Source organism: Arvicanthis niloticus, chromosome 1 (assembly GCF_011762505.2).
Source record: "Arvicanthis niloticus isolate mArvNil1 chromosome 1, mArvNil1.pat.X, whole genome shotgun sequence".
Taxonomy (NCBI): Eukaryota; Metazoa; Chordata; class Mammalia; order Rodentia; family Muridae; genus Arvicanthis; species Arvicanthis niloticus.
This window is the reverse complement of record NC_047658.1, coordinates 61787171-61810700: the sequence shown is the minus strand read 5'-3', so window position 1 is coordinate 61810700 and position 23530 is coordinate 61787171. Positions and strand designations below refer to the sequence as shown.

The following is a 23530-nucleotide window of genomic DNA, read 5'->3' as shown; positions in this document are numbered from 1 at the left end:
GAAACTGGAGGGGATAGGGACTTCACAAGAAGACCAACAGAGTCAACTAATCTGGAAACTGGGGGCTCTCAGAGACTGAACCACCAGCCAACCAAAGAGCAAGTTCTGGCTGAACATAAGTCCCCTGCACATGTGTAGCAGATGTATAGCTTGGTTTTTATGCAGGTCCCCCAACAACTAAAGCAGGGGCTTACCTGGACTTGTTACCTGTCTGTGGATACTGTTTCCCTAGCTGTGCTGCCTTGTGTGGCTTCAGTGGTAGAGAATGGACTTAGTCCTGAAGTGACTTGAGGTACCATGGTGAGTTGGTATTCAGAGGAGGCCCTGGCCTTTCTCAAAGTAGAATAAAGGGAGGGGCTGGGGGACTAGAAGATGTGGGTAATAAAAAAAGGATGTAAAGTGAATAAATTAATTAATTAATAGAGAAAAAAGATGTAAGCTACATGTATGTCCTCACAAAGTTTATGTAATACATCATCCATACATTTGTGGTTTATTAAAATAATTATATGAGCAGGGTATGACAGCACACACCTTTAATTCCAACATTCAGGAGCCAGAGGGAAGTGGATCTCGATGAGTTTGCAGCCAGCCAGCTCTACATAGCAAAGTCTACACTAGCTAAGGCTACATTATTAGACACCGTCTCAAAACAAATTAATGACATATTTAAGACCAAATTCTAAGTGAACATCAGTGAACTCAAGGATCATACTGACAACCATTAACGCTGAGCCTAATAACAAAATGGAGATCAATACTAATCCAAGTCACTTGGAGAGTTTAGTAGGCTCAATGTCGTTGGGATCTACTGCAGGTCTTTATTTGGGTAGGTAGAAGAAGCTAAGAGATGGAACCTAGAACCTTAGATAAAAATGTTCACCGTAACATGAATTATATTCCCTGCCTCCTGCAGTTCCTTGGAAAGTAGGTCTAGAACAAGAGAAGATTCAAATCCTCAAATTCTTAATGAACTTGGCTGTCCTGTCCATACTCTAGGTTTTGAAGGTGCAATCTGCTTTGCTAATGCCAATTCCAAAATGAATAGAAGTTCTCAGTCTAACAAAGACTAAACAGTTATGATAAAATCCTTGAGTTCTGACTATGCAACTATTCAGCTTGTTTTGCAACTTCTCACTATTTGGAACAAATCTCAGAGGGAACCTGGACCAGGAGACCACAGTGACAAACTGTGAGAAGCTTTGCAGATACAAAGCACCTTGTCGCATGTCCATTTTTCATTTTTCTCCTTCAGCATTAGCCAGTTAAGCATTCACCAAGAGTCACTTTGTTCTCCATCTCATCCATAGGGCTCTGCTCTCCACTCTAACTCTGGGTGAGGGTAACTGCATTTATTATGCATAGACACCATCTTCTACTGTGCATGTACTATTTCTCCCTCTCCATTTACCACTTCATTTCCCTTATATAAAATGCTTGCAGGAGTCTCTGCAGCTGTCATCTGGGAAACATCACAGCTTTCCACAACAGGGGAAGAAATTGCTATTTCAGCACCAATGATTGGTCTTTTGGCTCATTCCTGGAGAAGCAGAGTTGCCAGTAACAAATCTCAAGCCAGGCAGCTTAATGAGTATAACAAAGAGAAATGGGCATTGAGTGGGAATTTCAAAGGGAGAGAACCACAGGATTGGACACTGCTGATTCTCCCTACTATAGTATTCTATCCATGGTCATCGACTGTCATGAGATGGGCTACTGTTCTTTTCACCTGGATTCAGCTATGCCACAACTTCCTACCTGGCTTTTCTGGTGCCAGGCTAACAAGCTGCTCTGTACTCCACTCTGAGACAAAGATAGGTACTTTTCCCATGTCAAACTTGACAACGTTTCTGGTCACTCCACCTCCCAATTCCTCAAGACTTACTTAACACATATAAAATAAAGACTGATTTATTTTTACTTGATTATATTGATTTGTCTGACAAACAGGTTTTATTTAAGAAGTAAACATCATTTACAAAATCTAAATTTGAACTCATTCCTCTTTACTGTTCACTAAGCATGCCACTGTATCTTATTTCATATTTCTTTCTCTCTTCCAAATATCTATAAATAAATCTGGCTTCATTCAAGGGCAAGGTCATACTCCATGGCCTCAGGAGATGTTTCTAAATCACTAAAGTTCTTGTTGCTCACAATGGGTAGAATAAAAATAAAGTTATGGTGGGTTCTCATCCAGAGCTGTAAGATGGCTGGGTACTCTACAAGAGCTACTACACCATAAACTAATCACACTTTAAGAAATATGTCTTCAAACATTAGATTTACTCCTTCATTTCCTTCAACTCAAATATTTTCTGACTCTAGACATGGATGTTGCACCAGACATAGGGAATTCATAATTACACACCTTTTCATTATCATTCACTTTTGCTTTATGATAAATGGGACAAATATTTTGGTGAGAAGCTGAGATACACAAGAAACAAAGTAACATGGGAAGAACATTAGGTTCATAAATCATACATGAATTCTAATCCTAGAGTTTCCACTTTCCAATTAGGCAATATTCTTTTGTGTCATCACACTGACTTCAGTGATTTTAAAATTCTGTTCTACCTCTGCTTCTGTGAATCAAAACTTAAGATCATCTGAGCCTTGTATTTATCTATACTGGAAGTCAACAGTACACCTCAAATGCCTAACTCAGTACTTCACTTTTCACCTTTACCGAGGTAAATTATTCTAACACCAGAGATACATTTCATGGGAGAAGTGGGTATTTCTTTGACATATATCTAATCTGTAACACACACACACATACTCAGAGAGACAGACAGAGAGAGAGAGAGAGAGAGAGAGAGAGAGAGAGAGAGAGAGATTCTCTCCACTGCATATTCCACCTAGATTGTCAACAACCTAGATTTTAGAAAATCTTATTGCAACCCATCTTGCTTCTAGGATAGTCTCCTATAACCTGTTGCTAGTTATAGTTTCTCTTGCTATGATGAAACATTGTTAAACAAGTTGGGGAGGAAAGGTTTTACTTGGCTTACACTTCCATTTTGTAGTCAGTCCATCATTGAAAGAAGTCAGAACAGGAACCCATCAGGGCAGGAGTTGGAGGAAGGGATTGATACCATGAAGGGGTGCTACTTACTGGCTTGCTCTCCTTGGCTTGCTCAGCTTGCTTTATTATAGAACCCAGACCAATCTGTACAGGGTTATCTTCACCCACAATGGCTGTGCCCTCCTCCCCCCCACCCCCCAGCAATCTATCACTAATTAAGAAAATGCCCTACAGGCTTGCCTATAGCTCTCTCTAGTTATGTTAATTTAGTATAAACTAGCCAGCATATCCCTTTTCTAACCTACTGTCAGAATCATGTTTCTGAGATTAAACCTGATTATTTTACCCTATATTTAATAGTCTTTGATTGTTTCCAACTGCCTATGGGAGGCATTCAGCATTTAACATTTTTAAGTCAAGCTCTATTTGCAAATTAAATCTTGCTCAGGAGCCACACAACATGTAATTATAATTGCTTATAAGTTACAGAAAACGTGCAGCTTCTAGGATTTCTGTATCAGAGAAGAAAGGGGATAAGAATAAGACTTGCTGGAAGCTCTTATCTGTTGCTTTCAGAGAGTTCTGAGGTGTCAGCATGCCACAAACAAGTCAGTAGAGCCCACAGCAAACAGAATAGAATGTGCCCAGTGCCCTTTCTTCTCAAGATGTAGTGCCCCAGCTGAAAAGGGTCTTTTTCTAATCCACAGAAAGGTTTTCTATAGTCTATTGGCAGCAAAGCTCTTAGGGATCTGTGGAATGAAGACTGAATCTGCCAGTCTGTTTTCTGAAGCTTCTTAAGCACACAAGTCTTTTAACAGTGTGATTGTTTTTTACCTCTCCAGTCTAGTCTCTTGTTATATGTTAGTTTTCTCAAATACCACATACATTCATGGTATAAGCATCTCCTTGGCTAGCTAGTCTACCAATAGTTTGTTTTCGATAGTCTGTTCAGTACTGCACCACCTTTTCAACCCTCACCCTGAGGGTACTTTATAGTATAACAATAGAATTAGAAAATCAAGCTACTAAAACTTCATGTAAATGTTGCAGCACAGTGTGAACACATTGAGAAAAAAAGTGTTGTAAGAAGATTGAAGAAAACCTCTTGGAGCATGTAAGGTAACAGAGACTGAGGATCATCAGGTGAGCAGAGATGGAACACAGCTCCTGGACTAGCTTAGAAGCTGATAAGATGGGCCACAGAATCAGGACTGGAAGGCCTGCAAGGCTTGATAAGAATCTGGACTTGAACCCAAATGGTGACTTAAGTGATGGCTATGTTTAAGGCTGGATTATTGTTTTCTAAGAGTCCCCTTTGCTACCCACATCCACATCTTTAGTGAGGAAAGGGAGTAGGCATGAAGAGAGGGTAGAAGAAAGTGTGGGCTATCCTCAGAGCATTCAGTGACCCCTCCCACTCCCAGTGGACCTCTGGCATTGACAGGGTAAGAAGAAGGGGCAAAGAATGGTGCTTATTAAGATCTAGTACATATGTCATTTGATTACATGTGGGAGCTGAGGAAAGGGAATTTGGGTTTTTTTTTACAATTTCTATTTATACATTGTGAGCCACTCACAGGAAAACATATTTTGTTTACTTTTGAATGTTTAGCACCCCCAGTGGTGCCTCAAACAGAGTCAGCACAGATTATAGGCTTGATATTTGCATAAATTTAGAAGTATGGTAGCTAGTCAGTGACATCTTTGCTACAGATATACACACTCAAGTCGTGACACAAGGGCACTCTCTTCTTTTATCATTATATCCTTTCTGGTGTAAAAAGAATGAGCTCCAGTTTATTCCCCATGAAGATACACAGTATTATTTACCATCATATTTGTATCCAAGGCAAATCTTCAGGGAGAAGACAAGGTCTCAACAAAGCAAAGAACCTCTAGCAATGAAATATCAAGTATCATTGCAGAGTTTCACATTCAACCAACAAGTACTGAGCATCTACTACACAGTGTATGGTACTTAGACATAGAGAAAACAGTGTTGGGCATAAGAATACTGGCCACTGATTCACGGAATAAGAAGGAGATACACATAAGGTCATATCATGGTAAGGGGAGGGAGGAGACTATATTTTCTTGCACATAAAACCAATTAAAGCTTAAGAATGTTTTTTCATCATTAGAAGTTACATATTATTTTCAGAGTTTTTTTCCTATTTGACTGATCCTCCTCAGCTAGGTTTTCCTGGCTCTGATGGATGGAACCCTCTGAAGGAAAGAGCGAAAATGCATCCTTCCATCCTTAAGTTTTTGTGTCAAGAATTTGGTCACATCAACATAAACCTAATGCAGACAGTGTTAACCATTTCTAACTCAATCCCTTCATGCAAAATAGCTACCAGGCACTCATCATGTGCTACTCTCCCTGTTGGTTGTAGAGACTGTATGACTTGTTTATTTCCCTTACATCAAATACATTAAAAACAAAAAGTACATTTTGTCCTTAACATCTGTCCACAGAATTATCTAAGTGTTTTATTTAACAATCACATATTCTTTAACATGATGTAGCATTACTCAACATCTAATAACTAATGAAATGTTACCTGATAATTATATAGGGAAAATCATATAATAATCATATAAGTATGTAATAATTTATAATGTATACATATTGTATACTTGTTCATTTTCTATAAAACAGATAAAATTGTAATCTTTTTTTAGAAAAGGAACATTATCTTGTTAGTTATTTCATCTATAGTAATTAGGCTAAGTCTATAGTAGTTGTTCAGTCAATAGTCAAATAACAGAATTATTGAATGATAGCATGAATAAATTAACAGTTAGAAAATATTGTATTAGACTTGACTGCAATGAAGTGTGCATTGTTTTGATGCCCAAATTTCAATTCTGATAGCTGTGGCTCAAAGACTTTCTTAACTTCAAACCTACAATTACTAGAATTATTTGATTCTGGCTATGGTTGTGAGCAATTCCCTATACAGCAGATAATGTTAAATTGCTTGAAGCTACTAATTTTCAAGGGAGCATGATTAGCAAGGCTGTTTTCTGACCTTTCCTGAGCTTTAAAAATCAGCTATTATTGTTTATGTGATTTTATAATTTTCAAACTTCCCACTTCTCCCTAAGCTCAATCATATTTCATAACAAATTCAAATTAATTTTGTGCTGAAAACTCATCACACACTTTGAAATTACTGGTGACATTTTGTGATTTCCTAAAAGCAAGCTAGATTTCTCCTTCCAAATATCTGCGTGGTCTCTTGCATTATCCTTTAGCTACAGCCAAAAATCCTGGGGTCATGAGGATAATGCATGAGGAAGAAAACCCTTGGTCACAAAGATCATCTTACTTTCCAGGTATTCAGGTCATTGAAATTCTAATTTTCTCTTCTGAAGTACAAAGCAACCCACTGTTGTCCTTGACTCAGCCTGTGTGTGTGTGTGTGTGTGTGTGTGTGTGTGTGTGTGTGTGTGCACATGACCTTCAAGGATAGTTATAACTATCCATGAAACTTCATTTTTGAGCAGAAAAGAACCGAGGATTCTATAATGAGAAATTCTGTGGAATTACTTAGTAAAAGAGTCTGCATGCATAAGCAGTGCTGTAGAGAAGCTTCCAGAAGATAAAAGAAATCTACAATTAAAGTGATAGATTTTTCGAGGACTCCTGTGACCCATATGGTGGTTGCTGATACTGACTTCTGACTACTTAGCAGTTTTCCATTTATGAAACATGCCAAACATATCTTCTCTTGCATGCATAAAATCTAAAAGTATACTAGTTAGAAAAGTTGGGTAGATGTGGTTGTATTTGTCCCATTGAAAACAAATATCCCAACTGTACTTATGTTTTCATTGTTTTAGAATTACAGGCATATGATTTAATATATTGGAGTAATTTTATCAACTGTATATTACTGATAATCAGAATATTTTGGACTTAAAGAAAAGTTTAAATATTTAAGGTTTTATAATCAGGGAATCTGGGAAAACATTGCATTTTGTTTATACGTGTAGTTGTGTCTCACATAACTCCCTGGGCATGGACCAGAAGGTCTAACATTAAAATAGATCAGGTAACAATGAGAAAATGTAGAAGATAAACATGAGTTTAAGGAGAAAAAAATGAACAACTAGATATTTTCAATCTGATTTCAAATTGAGAGTACTGCCTTACAGCCTCAGTAGATAGATTCCACTGGAGGAATGTGAAGTAGTGATGTAGTAGAGAAAATGGGGTTTCACAATTTACAGAAGGCCAGAAATTGAAATCCCATGCTAATATTTAATTTATTATTTAAATGGTGCCATTTTGAAATATGCAAAATGGACCATACTTGGAGATTTTTGTTTGTTTCTTTTTGTTTTTAGAGGTGAAGACCAATAGGCTAAGAGAGATTAAAGAAAAGATGTAGAAAGGGAGTTATCAGAGGGAGGAAAGCATAAGAAAGCAGGGCTCAGGAGAAGAGTAATAGAATACGGACCAAGAAGAGAGATAAACAGATTATATCTGCTTTGGTTAAATCTACTGTACTGGTGATATTAGGAGAAATGTATTCTATGTTATTCTTAGTTGGCATATTGTGAAAGGTTCAGATTAGAAATTGGCAAAGGGAAAAAAATCTACAGAGACTATGTGCAAACCGTTCTTCTGATAGGCTTAGCTCATGAGGCTATGGACAGTGATTAAGCACAAATGTAAACTAATGGTATCTTGTCTGAAAATAACAGTTACAAAACATTTGAATGTCCACAGAATGACTGAAGGAAGGCTAGTTTTGGAGATGTAGGGAATAATAGAGTTAAGTGATCAAATGAGATCTTAAAGATGAGAAGAATTGACAGGTTTTGGATACCAGAGAGGGGTCTTGATTCACCTTAATAGGAATGAGTGGAGGAAACACAATGAAGTATGTGTTTGCAAGACATGAGATCTTTGTATCTCTATGAAGACACCAAGAAAAACATCTCCATCAGAAGGTTTCAGTGTTTTGGTTTGTTTGTTTATTTATTTATGTTAATTATTTCATTTATTTATATTTCAAATGTTATCTCCCTTCCTGTTTCCCTCTCCATGAATCCTCCACCACCTCCCACCTCCCTTTTGCCTTGAAAAGGGTGCTCCCCCAAACCCACCCACCCACCCACCCACCCACTCCCACCTTACACTTTTAGCATCCCTCTTCTCCCATGCATAAAGCCTCCACAAGACCAAGAGCAAAATTAGGGGCTAGATTTTTTTTTCCAAAAATGATGGAGGAAAGGAAGGTCTTAGGGATAGCCTAGTAATTAAATTTTTACTTTTAAAGATAGGATGGAAAAACATAAAGATAGGACAGGATGAGAAGTGATAGGCCTCAAATTCTGTGATTTTTCTTGAAAATTATCTCAATACTGTTAACTAACAGTTTCTTTTTAACTTTATTAAAGGCAAATATAGAAAAAATAATTTAGTGGAAAGATTAATCATCAAATCATTGGTCATCAAGAGCAAACATAGAGGTTTTTCTTTTGTATTTAGGTAATAACCATAGTTTGGGCTGGCTGGCATTCTGCACACTTTTCTTTGAAAAGTGGGGGAAGAATACATGGAAAAGTGTTAATGAAGAAAAATGGGGTGACTGCATTGGTCAGGTGAACAATCTGAAAATTCAGTACTAAATCCATCCAAATATTCACTAAAACATGAATTACTCAAACTGGAAGTCTCTGCTCAAACTATCGTCCTGAACTTTAAAATAATCCAGGATGTAGTCCTTGTTTGAGGTGTGCGGCTCATGATAGAGACCACACCAGGCCAAAGGGTTCTATGTGAGGTTTATTTAGGAGATAGGGCAAAGGTAATGGCAAGAAGAAGGGGAAGAGAGAGAAAGAGAGAGAGAGAGAGAGAGAGAGAGAGAGAGAGAGAGAGAGAGAGAGAGAGAGAGAGAGAGAGGGGTCAGTGGGCTATGCCTATTTATATGGATAGTGACTTAGCCTCTTGCTGGTAAAGGTGGGAGGTGAGCCAAGTAGATTCTGGGAATGTATGGTGGTTGCCTTGGCAATGATGTAGGGGTTGCCTAAATGTGATGTCACGGGTCCTAAGCCAGTCCTGATATCAACAATCCTGTCTCTCTTCTTTTTTCACTCTATTCTTTCAGAAAGCAATATCAAAATCGTCTCAGTTTTAAAGATTTAGTTCTCTCCCAACAAGATTTCTGACAGCTCCAAACTTTGCATCCAACTGCCTGCTAGACATCTGCTCTCAAATTTTTCACAGGCATTGGAAACCAAAGGTCATCCAAAATGAAATCATTAACTTCTCTCCCAATTCTCCTTTCCCTCCAGGCTTCACATTTACCACACTTCACAGCTCAGATTCATCTTCTGACAATGGGATGAGACAGGAAACTCCACATAAACAGACATGACCATGTAAGAAGCCCATGATATGGAATCCATGGCAGAGAGGAAACAGAGGGTTTATTGTAAAGAATAGTTTTCTCATAATATCAATAGCTACACACAGAGAGTCCTACCAACATGACTGAGCAAAGGAGCTGAACAAGGACCACAATAATGAACAGGCCAAAGTGGACAGGGAAAAACCCATGAGGCCTCCACTCTACAGAAAGAACTATCGACACATGTATATTATATAATTATAGGTTATATGCAAAAAAGAGGCCCTGAATTTGAAGGAGAACAGAAAGGGGTATATGGGAAGGTTTGGAGGGAGGAAAGGGAAGGGAGAAATATTGTAATTTTATTATAATTTCAAAAATAAAATAATAATAATAGTATTTCCCTTGTATCCAACAATAACCAAAGCCTATGAAGTTTACCCCTTAAGCATATTTTAACTTGAATCATTTCTCAGTATGTTGTTAGATTATTTCAAGCTGCTTTCACTTATGGTATGAATTTGGTCAATCAGTCCCTAAGCCATTCTCTTGCTTATGCCCTAGATAAACTCCCAAAACCATCAGATAACTTCTGTATAGGCACTGATTCATCTTAGTCACTTTTCCTGTGACAACACTCAAGGTTTCAGGTTTGGAGACAAACCACTACCACCATCACCACCACCACCACCACCACCACCACCACCACCACCACCACCACCACCACCACCACCACCACAACAACAACAACAACAACAACAACAAACCTACATTATCTAGTACCCAAGGTTTCCTTGGCCTGGTTTCTCGTGGCCTTCTGTTTATTCTCATCATGTGATTTTGCCTTGTCTCTGGATCAATAATCTCTTCATATTCCCTTCTTCTTCAGGCCTTTGGCCACACTCTCTTGGCCTATAGAACACTCACTAGATCCAGTCACTCACTATGTGTTTTGGTGTAAATAGCACCTCTCTACAGCCTTTCACTGAACACTCTGCTAGCTAGGAGATGCTGCCAACCACAGCTTTTCAGAACACTACACACTTCCCCTACAGCACCCACTCTTACTTTTATGCCTATTCCTACTTTACAAAGACTGTCTTTAAAGATGGGGATGCTGCTTTCTTCTTTCCTTGTCAATTCCAAGTCCATGCATCCTCACACACACAGAAGAAAGTCAATATCCACAGGACTAGGGCATAACAGAGGTTGGGGGCAAAATGACAGATTCTATTTAATACTTTTTTGTTGTGTATCTTAAGTTTAACACATCAAAAATTTGCCAGCTTCATCGATGTCACTGAAATAAATGAAAGTATCAAAATATCTTATTCACCTTGCTGAATTTCCTGAGACAATCAGCTCTCACTCCCCACATAACAAAAAATTATTTGACTCATCTGCTTCTCTAATTCATGTATACATGTTGGATGCTGTGACCCAAGTGTCTGAGAAGTGGTGATGCACAGGTGATGAGGATGTGACACAGAAGCCATCTTTGATGACTCTTATAAGTGGCACAATAGATTAATCATCAGAAAGTCTTACAATGAAGCTATCATCTAGATAGACACCAAACAATACTGTGTATCTACTGATAACGACTTAACACGGGCCATTCTTATTCTACCTGGATATGAAGCTGAGAATATATTCTTTTATTTATTTTCCTCTAGAATAAAGCAATACTGTTTTATTTTTTAAATTTTCACCTTTCTCTTTAGTGATCTGTTACTAAACTGGATTACAATAATGAAGATGGATGAACTGAAGGTAGAGGAAGAAACATTTATATACACATTTTAATTATTACTGACGTATTTCAGACTATAAATTGTAGCTCTAATGTCTACATTCAAATGATCACATTAACTTGTATATACACAGTGGTATGGACAAAATTAGTTTTTACAGACCAAATCTAGGTCACTGGATTGTGGATTTTTTTTTTAAGTTCTTACTCAAGTGTTAGACCCACATGGAGATTCTCACTTTTATTTTAGAAGTTGGTTTTATTTGGGGGAAAGCTGTTCTTTCTTTTCAAAAATTATTTTATTTATTTTTGTTTCTTCATCATTTATCCCCGGTACTGAGATGGGGGTACAAAGAGACCGGTGGGATCTTGAAGGTTAGTGTCCAGTCAGTCTCCCCTAATCCATGAAGTTTAGGTTCAGTGGGAGGCCTTGTCTCAAAAAGTAAAGGGAGTGAGTGATTGAGAAAGATAATGGTTATTAACCTCTAACCTACACACACATACACACAAACACACACACACACACGCGCGCGCACATTCATATACCTATAGTGATAAATACATATACCCCACTCACAACGAGGTATAATGGTAGAATATGTAATTCCATTGGAAAACCAATCCTGATAATAACCAGGATTACCCTTAAACTGGAAGTCAGGAGGACATTTGAGGGCACCTCCTCTTCTCTCCCCTGCTTCATTGTCCTGGGATTGCTCCCAATGACACTATAAAGTTACTGCAATATGAATCAAATATGGTTTCAGAATATTAGAATGGCAACATGTCTTCTTGAGAGGATATTAGAAATGCATAAAAATTAGTGGTGGTGTGGTGTATAAAGTTTAAACCAACTCTTGGCTATAAAAATGCCTTAAGGACTAGGTCTTTTGAGAACTGCAAATAATTTAGGTATCATCAAGAGAAAAGAAAAAACATCCAGCATAACACACAAACACACCAAAGGGAAAAAAAATAAATCATGTACTTAGATGTGAGAATTTAATAAATAGATAGATTGGTGATGAAATTATTAATGATTTTAGCTTAATTAAGAAATACTTGTATTTTCAAAAGTTTCTGTAAGAAACATGAATTATTTTATACAAATTATCTTCAAGTACAAAGTTATTGGATTCTTATTATCTTTTGATACTGGGCTGTTTTATGACTAGGTTGTAATCCACACCACTTAGTAATTTTCTCATAAAATGATTTACATGCCACTTTGGCATATATACATATGTGTGTGTGTGTTTAGTTTTATTAAAGATTTATTTTAGTTTTAATTGTGTGTGTTTCTACATGTGGGTATGTATATGCACATGAGTGTAGGTGCCTCAGTAGGTTGTGAGCTGCCTGATATGCATGCTGGGAACAAAGCTTGGGTACTCTACAAAAGTAGGACATGCTCTTGCTTATGACCCATTTCTCCAGTTCCACTACTTTTAGCTTTTAATATTGTAACTTGCATGTTGGTAGGGAGGGCTTTGTTTTCAAGGATTCTTATATATAGGCTCAGTTAATCCTCTTTAAATAACTGCTATCTCATGTTGTATTGAAAAAGATTTTGGAGTCTCTGCTATTCATAAGTAATGAGCATAGTGACAAATCTGTAATAAGCTAAGAAAAAGAGACTACTATAAGTAGATTTAAGTTTCTACTATCATAAGATATAGAACTGAATGTTATAATAAGTAGATTAATCAACAAACAGGAACACATTGGATACAATGTGAATGTTTCTGTATTAAGGGGAATTAAAAAGTCTCATAGTTTCTTTCCTAAGATGTATATTCCAATAAAATGGCAGTCATGTAAAGCAAATAATTTAGGTATCATTAAGAGAAAAAACCAAACATTTGTATTTCAGATGACATCAGGAGTTAACATTATAAACTCAGTATAAAATGTTCTAAAAGCCAGTACTATACAGACAACATATGTACATATAAATTTTATTTTTATTGGGCCTAAAAATATGGTTGTATTTTCTTTATTATACTTTCCAGTTAACAGTTAAGGGGTTAGTTAAAAAAAATGTTATGGTTAAGAAATCAATGGTCTTTGCAAGAAGAATCTGTAAGCCCAAGGTAAGGCAAATCCCTGGAATTTATTCCTATCATGCTCAAGTAGATGTAGTTGGGTATATGCCTAGCCAAAGGAGTGCATTGTGCTTTTGTAGCACTGTACACAAGTTCTGAGGGCCTTCTCAGGGAAGGAGGAAGCTGTTGCGAGGAAGAAAGCAGTGGGAGGTAAGGCTGGGACCCAAGGTGCTTTCCAGGTGCTGAGTGTTCCTAATGTTGAATTATGAGGAGTCTGCATAAACTAATTTGAATCAGGTTTTCAACTTCACCTCTTTATGGAAACGAAAGTATAATTTGTTTTCCCTGATCAGGTGGCATCATGGGTAGTTTGGGAGAACCATGTAGCATATTTTGTGGAGGACGCAGGTAACCCTCTAACAAAGATCATGCATGTGAGACTTCTTGGAACTATTGCCTCACTTCTGCCAAAGTCTGTGTTAACAGCCTTACCATTCTGTAACCTGATTGAAATTGAAGTCCACTCTGTAAGTGCACTTTAGGCAGGTTCCTTCTCAATGAGGCTCTGACCTTGAGTTTCGGTGTCCACCCTTGTTAGACTTGCATGGCTGTTTTTAGCAAAAATCCTGCCAAAGCAGCTTAAGAAGAACCCCTCACTCCAGTATCTGATCATCTAAGCCTTCAGAAATTATCCTGTTAGGTCGATTTAGCAAGCATCTCTCTTTCTCCTCTTACCCCCCAGTGCTTTCTCCTATCTATTCTCTGTTAACAAACAGGAACCAGTTCCTTGTCTGTAAGTCTCCATTTCTCTATGTGGGGTTTAGAAATGACCTCATTTCTATAGTGAAGTCTCTTTTTCCGTGCAGCAATAGTCCTCATATAAAATTTGCTCTTACCAGTTTAACTAGTGCCTTGCCCTAAATCTGTTCCCTCCCTCCCCAAATGGAGAAAGGAATCCAGGAGCTCTACCACTTTTCTGATTTTACTATCTAACTGTTAAGCTTGTTTGCAGTGACTTGAACCCTGCACAGACCTTACTTCATTCTAAAAAAAAATATGGTAGAATATGTAATTTCATCAGAAAACCAATCCTGATAATAACCAAGACTACCCTTAAACTGGAAGTCAGGAGGACATTTGAGGGCACCTCCTCTTCTCTCCCCTGCTTCATTGTCCTGGGATTGCTCCCAATGACACTATAAAGTTACTGCAATATGAATCAAATATGGTTTCAGAATATTAGAATGGCAACATGTCTTCTTGAGAGGATATTAGAAATGCATAAAAATTAGTGGTGTGGTGTATAAAGTTTAAACCAACTCTTGGCTATAAAAATGCCTTAAGGACTAGGTCTTCTGAGAACTGGAAATTCATTCTGAACAAAAACTTAATTTTTCAGCAACGATAATATTCTGAACTTCTCAGGTTCTCAACAATCATCAGGCAATTAGAATAAAATATTGAAATGAAAAACTCTAAAAATTCTGCAGTGCTCATTTTATGACTAAAGATGCTGCAATGAGAAGGTCTGTAACCTTTCTAGGGCCTCCTGTCTAGAAAAGGTCTCCAGATCTTCAAGTTCAGGAAAACAGTGTAAGGCTCTTGTTATCTTTTATTCTGAGCTAGTTACAGATCTAAAAGAAATGCTAGAAATTTCTCCCTATGCACACAGCAGGACCCAGAGTTAATAAGAACCTTTAGAGTACATGAAGTCAGTTTTAGGGATATACACATTGAATCTGTGTCTTAGCAATCCCATCGTTAGTCAGTAAAGAGGCAATAAATTATTCTGTTTTGTATCCACCACTCCAGTCTAATCGGGTAACTAGATTTCATGAAATACACTGAATCAATTCTCCTGACTTTTAAAGGAACCCTGCAATTTATGTTCAGCTTTGAAAACAGACACAAAAACTCTTGGATAGTACTTATAGGGTTGACATTTTAATATCTGGGGCATAAGATCAAATATCTGCTGCCAAGTTTAGGAAATAGGGACATGGATTGATATTTGTGTATGTAAAAGGTTACTCAGGCAGTCATGGAGCCTGAAACAAAGTGTCATCTCCCAGGTAAATGGATGCAAGAACTTGGTGAAATACTATTTTTTTTTTTTTTTTTTTTTTTTTTTTTTGAGAAAGAACTTAAAGTAGGGTGGATAAATAGGAACTTAAAGCAGGGTGGATAAGGAGGGGACAGGATCAGGAGGGACTTCAGGCTGGGGAAGAGTAGGATTAACATGTGTTAATTAAATAATAAAGTGATTAAACAGATAAAGTGAGCTTAAAATGCAGTGAATCACTCCTTTAGATGGACAATGATGTGAGAAAGGAATTTGTAAATATTTCATAACAGAAAAGAATGGCAGAGTAGTTTTTATAAATAAAACTATTGTCAAATATGTTATTTGAAATATTTTTCTCCTATTTTGAAAGATTGCTTTTAACCTTTACAATGTATTTTGAAACCAAGAAAATGTTTTAGTAAGGGTTTGCAACCCTATAGGAAGAACAACAATATCAACCAATCATGCCCCCCAAAGCTCCAGAGACTAAACCACCAACCAAAGAGCCCATATGGCTCGAGCTGGATATGGAACAGTGGATGGCCTTATCTGGCATCAGTGGGAGAGGAGGCCCTTGGTCCTGTGGAGGTTTGATGACCCAGGGTAGGGGAACACTAGAGTGCCAAGGCAGGAGTGGGTGGGTAGGTGGTGGAGTACCCTCATAGAGGCAGAGAGAGGAGGCATTGTGAAGGGGAACCTGGGAAGGAGGATAACATTTGAAATGTAAATAAATAAAATAATAAAAAAAATTTAAAAAAATTTTAGGTGAAATCTAATTTATCTTTTTTTTTTTTTTTTTGTTGTTGCTTGTCCTTTTGATACCATATAGGGAAACCATTGCCTAGTTTAAGATCTTAATGATTTATTCATATTCTTTTATAGTTTCATAATTTTAGCTTATATGTTTAGGTTTATGAATCATGTTGGTAATGTTTGTGTATGGTGTGAAATAAGGACTCAGATTTATTTTTTAGCATCTAGATATTCAGAACTATCAAAACCAGTATTCTAACAAGAACAACAAACCAAAACTTGCTTGGTGCAAAAATATTTCATGTATCTTATATCCAAGTATTTAGCAAGAGGCCAAAAGGGAGGAATACTTGAGGGGTTTCCTAAAGCTCTGAAAGATGACAGGTGAACACCTGATGTCTTCACAGAAGTACTTACAAATTTTCTCATGAAGTATTCAGCTGTTGGGGACTTACTGCTGACAGTCACTTCAAGATTACTTTCAGAAAGAGGTTCCTTTCTGTTGTCCAAGTAGGTTATCCACACACTATGTCTGATAATATGAGTAAGATGAAACCAAAGAAAGGACAGGACTGTCACCCCTTCCTCTATTTTATTTTATTTGGCTAGAGATGAAAGGGGACAATCTATGAGTCAACTGAAATTCTAATCATTTTCAGTGTCAATGAGGCTACTGGTTGCCATTTGCCTTCAACAGTGGTCAAGGCACTTCTCATGGAAATCTTCAGCTCAAAGTCACAGCCAGGTTTGTGATGGGATTTGACACCATAATAGAAATTAAAAAAAAAAAAAAAAAAAAAAAAAAAAAAAAAAAAAAAAAAAAGCTGACTCAACTCTGAAAGCACCACAAGTCTCTACTTTTGAATAGAAATTTTAATATAAGCATAGTCATTGGAATACCATAGCCAGTTGGGTTGTGTTAGATGGAAATGTACAGGGTGACTCATGAAGTTTTTATTTGCAATCATAGACATTCACAGAGCTTCAAAATAGAGGGTACTCTAGTAGTGGAGTGATCTCTTATATTATTTCACTTGCTGGGAATATTTTGTTTCCTTAGACTGCCTCAAAGTATGTTCTTCAATGTGAGCTTCCTGGAAACTATTCTCTTTGTTCAATTTGGCACTTATGACTTTCAGACAAAAATCTGAATCTAAGTTCATTTTCTTCACTTCCTACTTATATGATATTTTCATTTTCTACTTATTATCCATCTTTATTTATTTGTCTTTATTTCTCTTTTTTCCTCTTCTCTATTTGTTTCCTTTTTCTTTTCCTTTTCTTTTGTCACATGTTCTTATCTTAAATCATCTGTAACTTAATGAATATACATCAATGAAACCACATAAGGTATGACTGTTCAAGGACAGTAAAAAAAAAAAAAAGACAATGTTGTCATTTATACACAGAGAATGGATTCTAGTCAATGTCCAAAGGGTGAGATATTAGTATAATTAACATTACTGTTTGAGCATACACATTTTTAAAATACAAATTTGGATTTTATAAGCACCATTACCTGTAAACAGAAATAGAGGTAATAAATGAAGCAATACACCTAAAGAAAATAACACATTTTTTTCATTCTGTCAAGAAATAGAAATGATTGTGTCTAGAGCTAGGAGATTAAATTGTGTCACTTGTCAGGAGCTGGCAAGCAGCCCTCTTCTGCATTCTGTTTTTATGCTGTAGACAGGTTTAATAAATGCACCATTGTGCAAAATGTCATTGCTGCATGGCCAAGCAAAGGATGTCATGTGATAGCTTTTTTCCAGGAAGATATGTCAAATTTGGTCATTGGGAATCTAGGGACTTCAGGCTATGCTGAGGGCATCATTTTATGATTCAAATACAAAGACAGAAATAAAACATAGTCTTTAGAAGATGGAAATGTATCTATTTTTCTGGAAGAAAAAAACTAGTGCTCTTTCCATCACAGGCTAATCTTTAAAGCCAAGGGATGCTATCAAATCTTAATGGCTGCTTTTAAAGGCAAAGTACCGATGCCTAGTAAGTTCTTCTAAGTTACACCTTACTGCCAATTAAGTAAGTGCCAAAGAAAGAGAAATCTACCACTGCTTGCCATGTGTATGTGTGAGCATGGGGAATAATGACAACATTTTGAGAAATGTCTATCATCATTGATCTAAGCAAGAGCATTCCACATGGCTCTGTCTATTGGGAGGCTATAATAATGACCTTCATTATATGACCCAACTAGGGGTCATCATAGGACCCTTATTCCTAGCATTGAGTTTATTCTTAGCTTCTGAAGGCTTGGTGCTCAAGTTCAGCATTCTGATGAGTTGATAGATCTCCAGGTAACTGAATTAGATTTGCATCTCTCAATTTATAAATCTACCCTTTCAGGTAATTGTCTGCATAAGCTTCTTGAGCCACATGGCCATCTGTCAAATGTACTAGTAAGACAACTATAAAACAAAAGACTTCAAAATGGCCCAAGGCCATATAACTAACAAGTAGACCATGAAACTGAGGTCTTCTTACATTAAATATCGAACTATTTTCTGAGGGAATGAATGAGACTGGACCTCGGCTTGGAGTCTAGTTTATGTGGGGAGAAGTCCATTTTTCACTTTACCTGTGCTATAAGGTTTCATAAACAAGTTGTGTTGGGTATAGTTTAGCATGCACAAGAAAGCTTCTCATGTTTTTAAGATTTCTAGACACATGCAGGCAAACACACACACACACACACACACACACACACACACACACACACTTACATATTCCTAGTCCATTACTGCCTAGACATTCACTAGACATTTAGCAGCTTAATTTGATGTCATTTCCATTTTAAAGTTACCTTTAATATCATGCCATACTGTAACCAAGAAAAGGGGGAACTTGAAAAGATAGGAACAAGAAGCTTTGGAAGGACATAGAGCATACGGAGACTGAAGACCATGGAGACAGGCAGATAAGGAGAAAGAAGAGTATTATTAGAATTTCTTATGTGTTTATTATGTGTTTTGGACTTCAGTAATATCAGTGTATCTTCAGAACACCTTAGTGACTTAAGTCACTAAGTGATGGTACTCTCACCATCTGACAGATGAGAAACACCTGTGAGGAAAGTTTCATTCCTCCAAGGTCAAGTCTGTTAGTAATAAGTGTTTTAACCCATGGATTCTGAGAATCTGGACAAGGCATTTTTCTCTATGTTCTTGTGACAAGTGGTCAGTCAAAAGTAGCCCTTGGATCTTGTCACTTCAGCTTTATAAGCTGCTCCTGTCATACTGAGAAAATGCTTGTGTGGGATTAGTTTGGACCTGTGTATTATTACCTCTTGGTAATACTTCAGGCAGCTCATTATTTGAATCAAAACACTTTGATGTTTCATGCCAAATGCTTTATCTTTTAAGGTGTCATTCTTCTGGGCCTCAATTTCCCCTCTATAAAATGTTGGTCTTGGATATAATTACCTCCATTATTTTAATAATCTATAATTAAACTACAATCCAGATTTTCAGCTGATAGTTATTTTTGAGCTCTAGATGTCTCTACGTCAGTCAAGAACATGGAAGGGTGTAACCTAAATAATATTTGAAGGCTCTACCAAAATAAAGGAGAGACCCAAGAACTTTCTTCATACAGACAAAGAATGTACTTTAGATTAGGGAGTAGATATATCTTATTGTTTCAGGGAGAAGCATGGAACAGAATTTTCCAGGTTTTTCAGTGCACAATCATGGGAGGTGATACACAGAGCCTGGGAAGCCAGAACAAGGGCGAAGAAACAGAGATCAGAATGAAGGAAATTGTGGACTAGCATATAAATAAGAACACTTTATGTATAATGAAGGTTCTACAAATGTTGCTTTTTGGGATTATGTGCAACTAGGGAATTAAGTTCCAAGAAAAGAAACTTTCCATTTCTAAAGACATGAGATTTCCACTCATGATTTGTAGGCAACAAAAGGTGGTACTCTCAGAAATGTTATTATTGTTTTTTTTTAATCTCAGAGCAAGCATGTAACATAAAAACTCTTGTACCTCAAACCCAGTGGAAGAATTTACTAGGAAGGTGAAAGATCCTTCTGTTTCAGATAGCAAATAGTTGAGGATGATGATCAAGGCCCAAAAGTTTCTAAATTATTATTCATATAACCAGTCTGCTTTCTTTTTTTTTTCTTTTTTTTTCTTTTTTTTTTTTTTGGCCTGCTCCACCCCCCTTTTTGAAGCAGAGTCTCATTTTGTAGCCTAGGTTGGCTCAGAAATCACATTTTAGCTGAGGCTGGACTGAAATTCATGATAATCCTCCTGCCTCAGCATTTCAAATGCTAGAATTATAGGCATCATAATTCTACAATATAAGTTACCACACTTAGCTTATGTCTAAACACATATACTGGAGCTTGCCTAGGATTCAACACCAGCAAACACAATCTCTCCTTGACTTAGAGAATTACAATTACATATGTGTTTTGAAACTCTCCCTATTCAACATGGGTATTTCTTCTCTGAAAATCACTCAGTTAAACTTGGAAATTTGATTGTCATAAAGCATGCATTCCCTGGAAGGATGTTCAGAAGTCTTTTTGGATGAAATCATATGCAAATGAACCTGAAAAAATACAGCTCTTCTCAACAAGCTGCAAAGATGCACCTGTCTAATGTAATCACTGTATCAGAACAGTCTGATATGGAATGGGTATCTTTGCCTATTTCAAAAAAATTTAGAAGACTAAGTTATTCATGTGAAATGAAAACCCACTGAGCAAGGGTCTGAGGTTTGTGTTCCTGTTACTCAAGTCACATTTCCCAATGCAATGCCATGCTGGCCAATGCCGCCGTAACCTACAGGACCTGCTTTAACTGTGGACAGACTTCTTTCGCAAACCAGAGAAAGGTTCCTATTAGTTTACTTCCTGGAGGCCTTGACCATGAGCTTTAGCTTTGGCCCACTCTGTCCAGTCTCAGCAAGAACGGTACTGAATTGATTTGGCAGAATTCTCTCACCCTTGATATCTGGTTGACTACCTTACATTCTGCCCTTTAATATCTTGTCACTCTGGCCTTCCTTCAGCCAGGACTTTGCCAAGTCCCTTTAGCCAGAATGCATCTCAGTGGTGATATTTTTTCTTAGTAATGATTTAATCTTTACATCTCATCAATTCTTAGCTATAGGGTCCCAGTTGTTCCTGTTGTATCCAGGAATGTGTCCCTTTTCTTTTTCCTACTGTAAAATCTGAAACTTAGCAACCCTTCTTGAAGAATCTTCCTTATAATCTTCAATAATCCCCATAAGTTACCTCTTGTAACATCGTTGCTATCTTCAATGTCAATTTTACCTCTTTTTCTTCTATTTGTTAGCATCACAGATATGCATTAGCATGCATTTATTGAACTGTTTATATCTTCATCACAGGTAATATAAAGATATAACCAGGTAGAGTGGCATGCCATTGTAACCCCAGGATTTGACAGGTTGAAACAATAGTACCACATGTGAGGGCATTCTTGCCTATATTGAGAGATTTTGTTTAAAAATAAAAAAGAATCTATTGATACAATTGCATCTTCTTGACCTATATGGATCTATAAGCAGATATGGTTATTTGTAATATATTTTATTTATTATATATTATTATATACATATATATGTTATTTATTATATATTATATATTTGTTATATGTTATGTATATTGGATGGCTTCTGTAAGTTTCTGAGCCCTTAAGTTTTGTGCCTTTTAGAGGTTATTCTTAATTCCTGGTTGTATTGTACATTACTTATTATTTTCTCTATGTGGGTGATTTTTACTTCTACAACTCATTTCTAGGTTCTAAAAGAGCAGGGCCAGGCTCCAATTGCTACTGCTTTGTCCCTAGGTGCTGTCTTGTTTCTGTTCCATCCATTTAACTCAGTACACAGTGTTTTTTCCAAACAAAGCAGCATTCATTCTAGTCTCCCAGACAACTTGTTCTTTCTCCATGTCTTAGTTCAGTTTTATGCAGTATCTTAATGTATTATCTAATTATGTTTTAAGATCTAGAATGTTCCAATGAGGCAGTTTCTCTAAACATCTATAGAAAACCCTGTGAAAGCTTCTTTCTATATTCGTGCTTATAACAGTCCCCGAGTTCCTAATGTACAATGTTGATTCTAGATACTCTATTGTTGACTTAATTCATATTATTATCATTCTTTCCAAGTAGACATAGGACCACATGAGAATCAAAGATATTCTTATAACCCCTCCTTACAGTGTCTGGCCCAATGTCACAGTTGTTAGCTATCAACATGCACAAATTAGATACGACTTGAAATTCAGCAAGTACAGAGAGATTTGTAGCATCACTACAGAAAGCCTTGATAACCTTCCAAGTCCAGAAATTGTGTAGAATTACCATTCTCCAAAGGTACAAATGTGACTACCTGATGCAGTGGATCAACTACTCGAGTCATTTTAATGCTTTTGATCTTTACCTGAGTCTGCCATCCTCTGCTGCAGCACCTCCTGGAATAATCTTCGTAATAAATATGCCAGGGTCATCTCCAATGTGGGGATTATCTGTCCCTCCAGCAATACTGAATCCCAGACCTGAATTTCCCTGTAGAAACAATAAGTGGATATTAAATGATGTGCTGTCATCTAAAACCTAGTCCCCCGGCTCTTTGTGTTATCATGTTACTACTCAAATGGAAATTTGGTGATAGCAGTCTTACCCACAAAGCCAGAAAGCTTGCTGTCAGCAGACACAGCAAGGTCAGAGGAACTCTCCTGTCTTTGCTTTGCAATAACTCAAGAAGTGGTGTAATTTTTACTTAAAAAATGATTCCTTTATGTGGCAGTTAAAATAACCATTATCAATTAATAAGAAAAGAAATCTTAAAGCACATGGGGCATTTGAAGGATTTTTAGAATATCGGCTATGAAAATATACATTCACATGAGAAACCGAAAGTAGTTATATAAAAACCAAGATGTGATGGAATAGATAAATTAGTATGATGTTGCCCTGTTGGTTCGTTGCTTTATGGATTATTCATTAGACAAATGGGTTCCAATGTAACACACTTGGATGTCAGAAGGCAGGCCCCCCTTCTAGAGCAAGGACACATGAGAGACTTCCAGTGCTGAACAAACTTCATTTGCAGTGGCAACAGACAAGCCATGTGTTACTTCTTCAGCATGAAAGTTTGAGCAGTAGACTTTCTGATAAAAGTTTTCATATTTTTTTAGATTACAGTAATTGACATCCAATATGCATGTCTTCCAAAAATAAGGCAGACTGAAAGATCCCTCAAAATTCACTTATCATCTCCAAACATTTCTTATTTACATATTCTCTTTAATCCATATCACCATGGTTACATTCTGTTTCCATAATTGTGTTCTGATGTTGTTCTAGTTCACACTTTACTTTAGTCCTTTCCCCATATCTAGGTACTTTTAAACTTAACTATTTTAAGTGGCAAAGTAATATCTCATTAAGATCATATGTCATCATTGGTCTGCTGCTAGATATTTTGTTCATGCTAGTGCAACA

At 36.9% G+C, this 23530-nt stretch overlaps 1 protein-coding gene across 24 annotated transcripts in view; it reads right to left on the bottom strand.

Moving 5' to 3' along the window:
• Dlg2 (discs large MAGUK scaffold protein 2) overlaps positions 1 to 23530 on the bottom strand; it is a 1841012-nt gene that overhangs the window by 502940 nt on the left and 1314542 nt on the right. For all 24 annotated transcript variants that reach the window (XM_076937777.1, XM_076937790.1, XM_076937770.1 and 21 more), the window contains one exon: positions 22467 to 22591. In XM_076937777.1, the coding sequence (XP_076793892.1) occupies positions 22467 to 22591 (125 nt within the window). The remainder of the gene's footprint in view (positions 1 to 22466; positions 22592 to 23530) is intronic.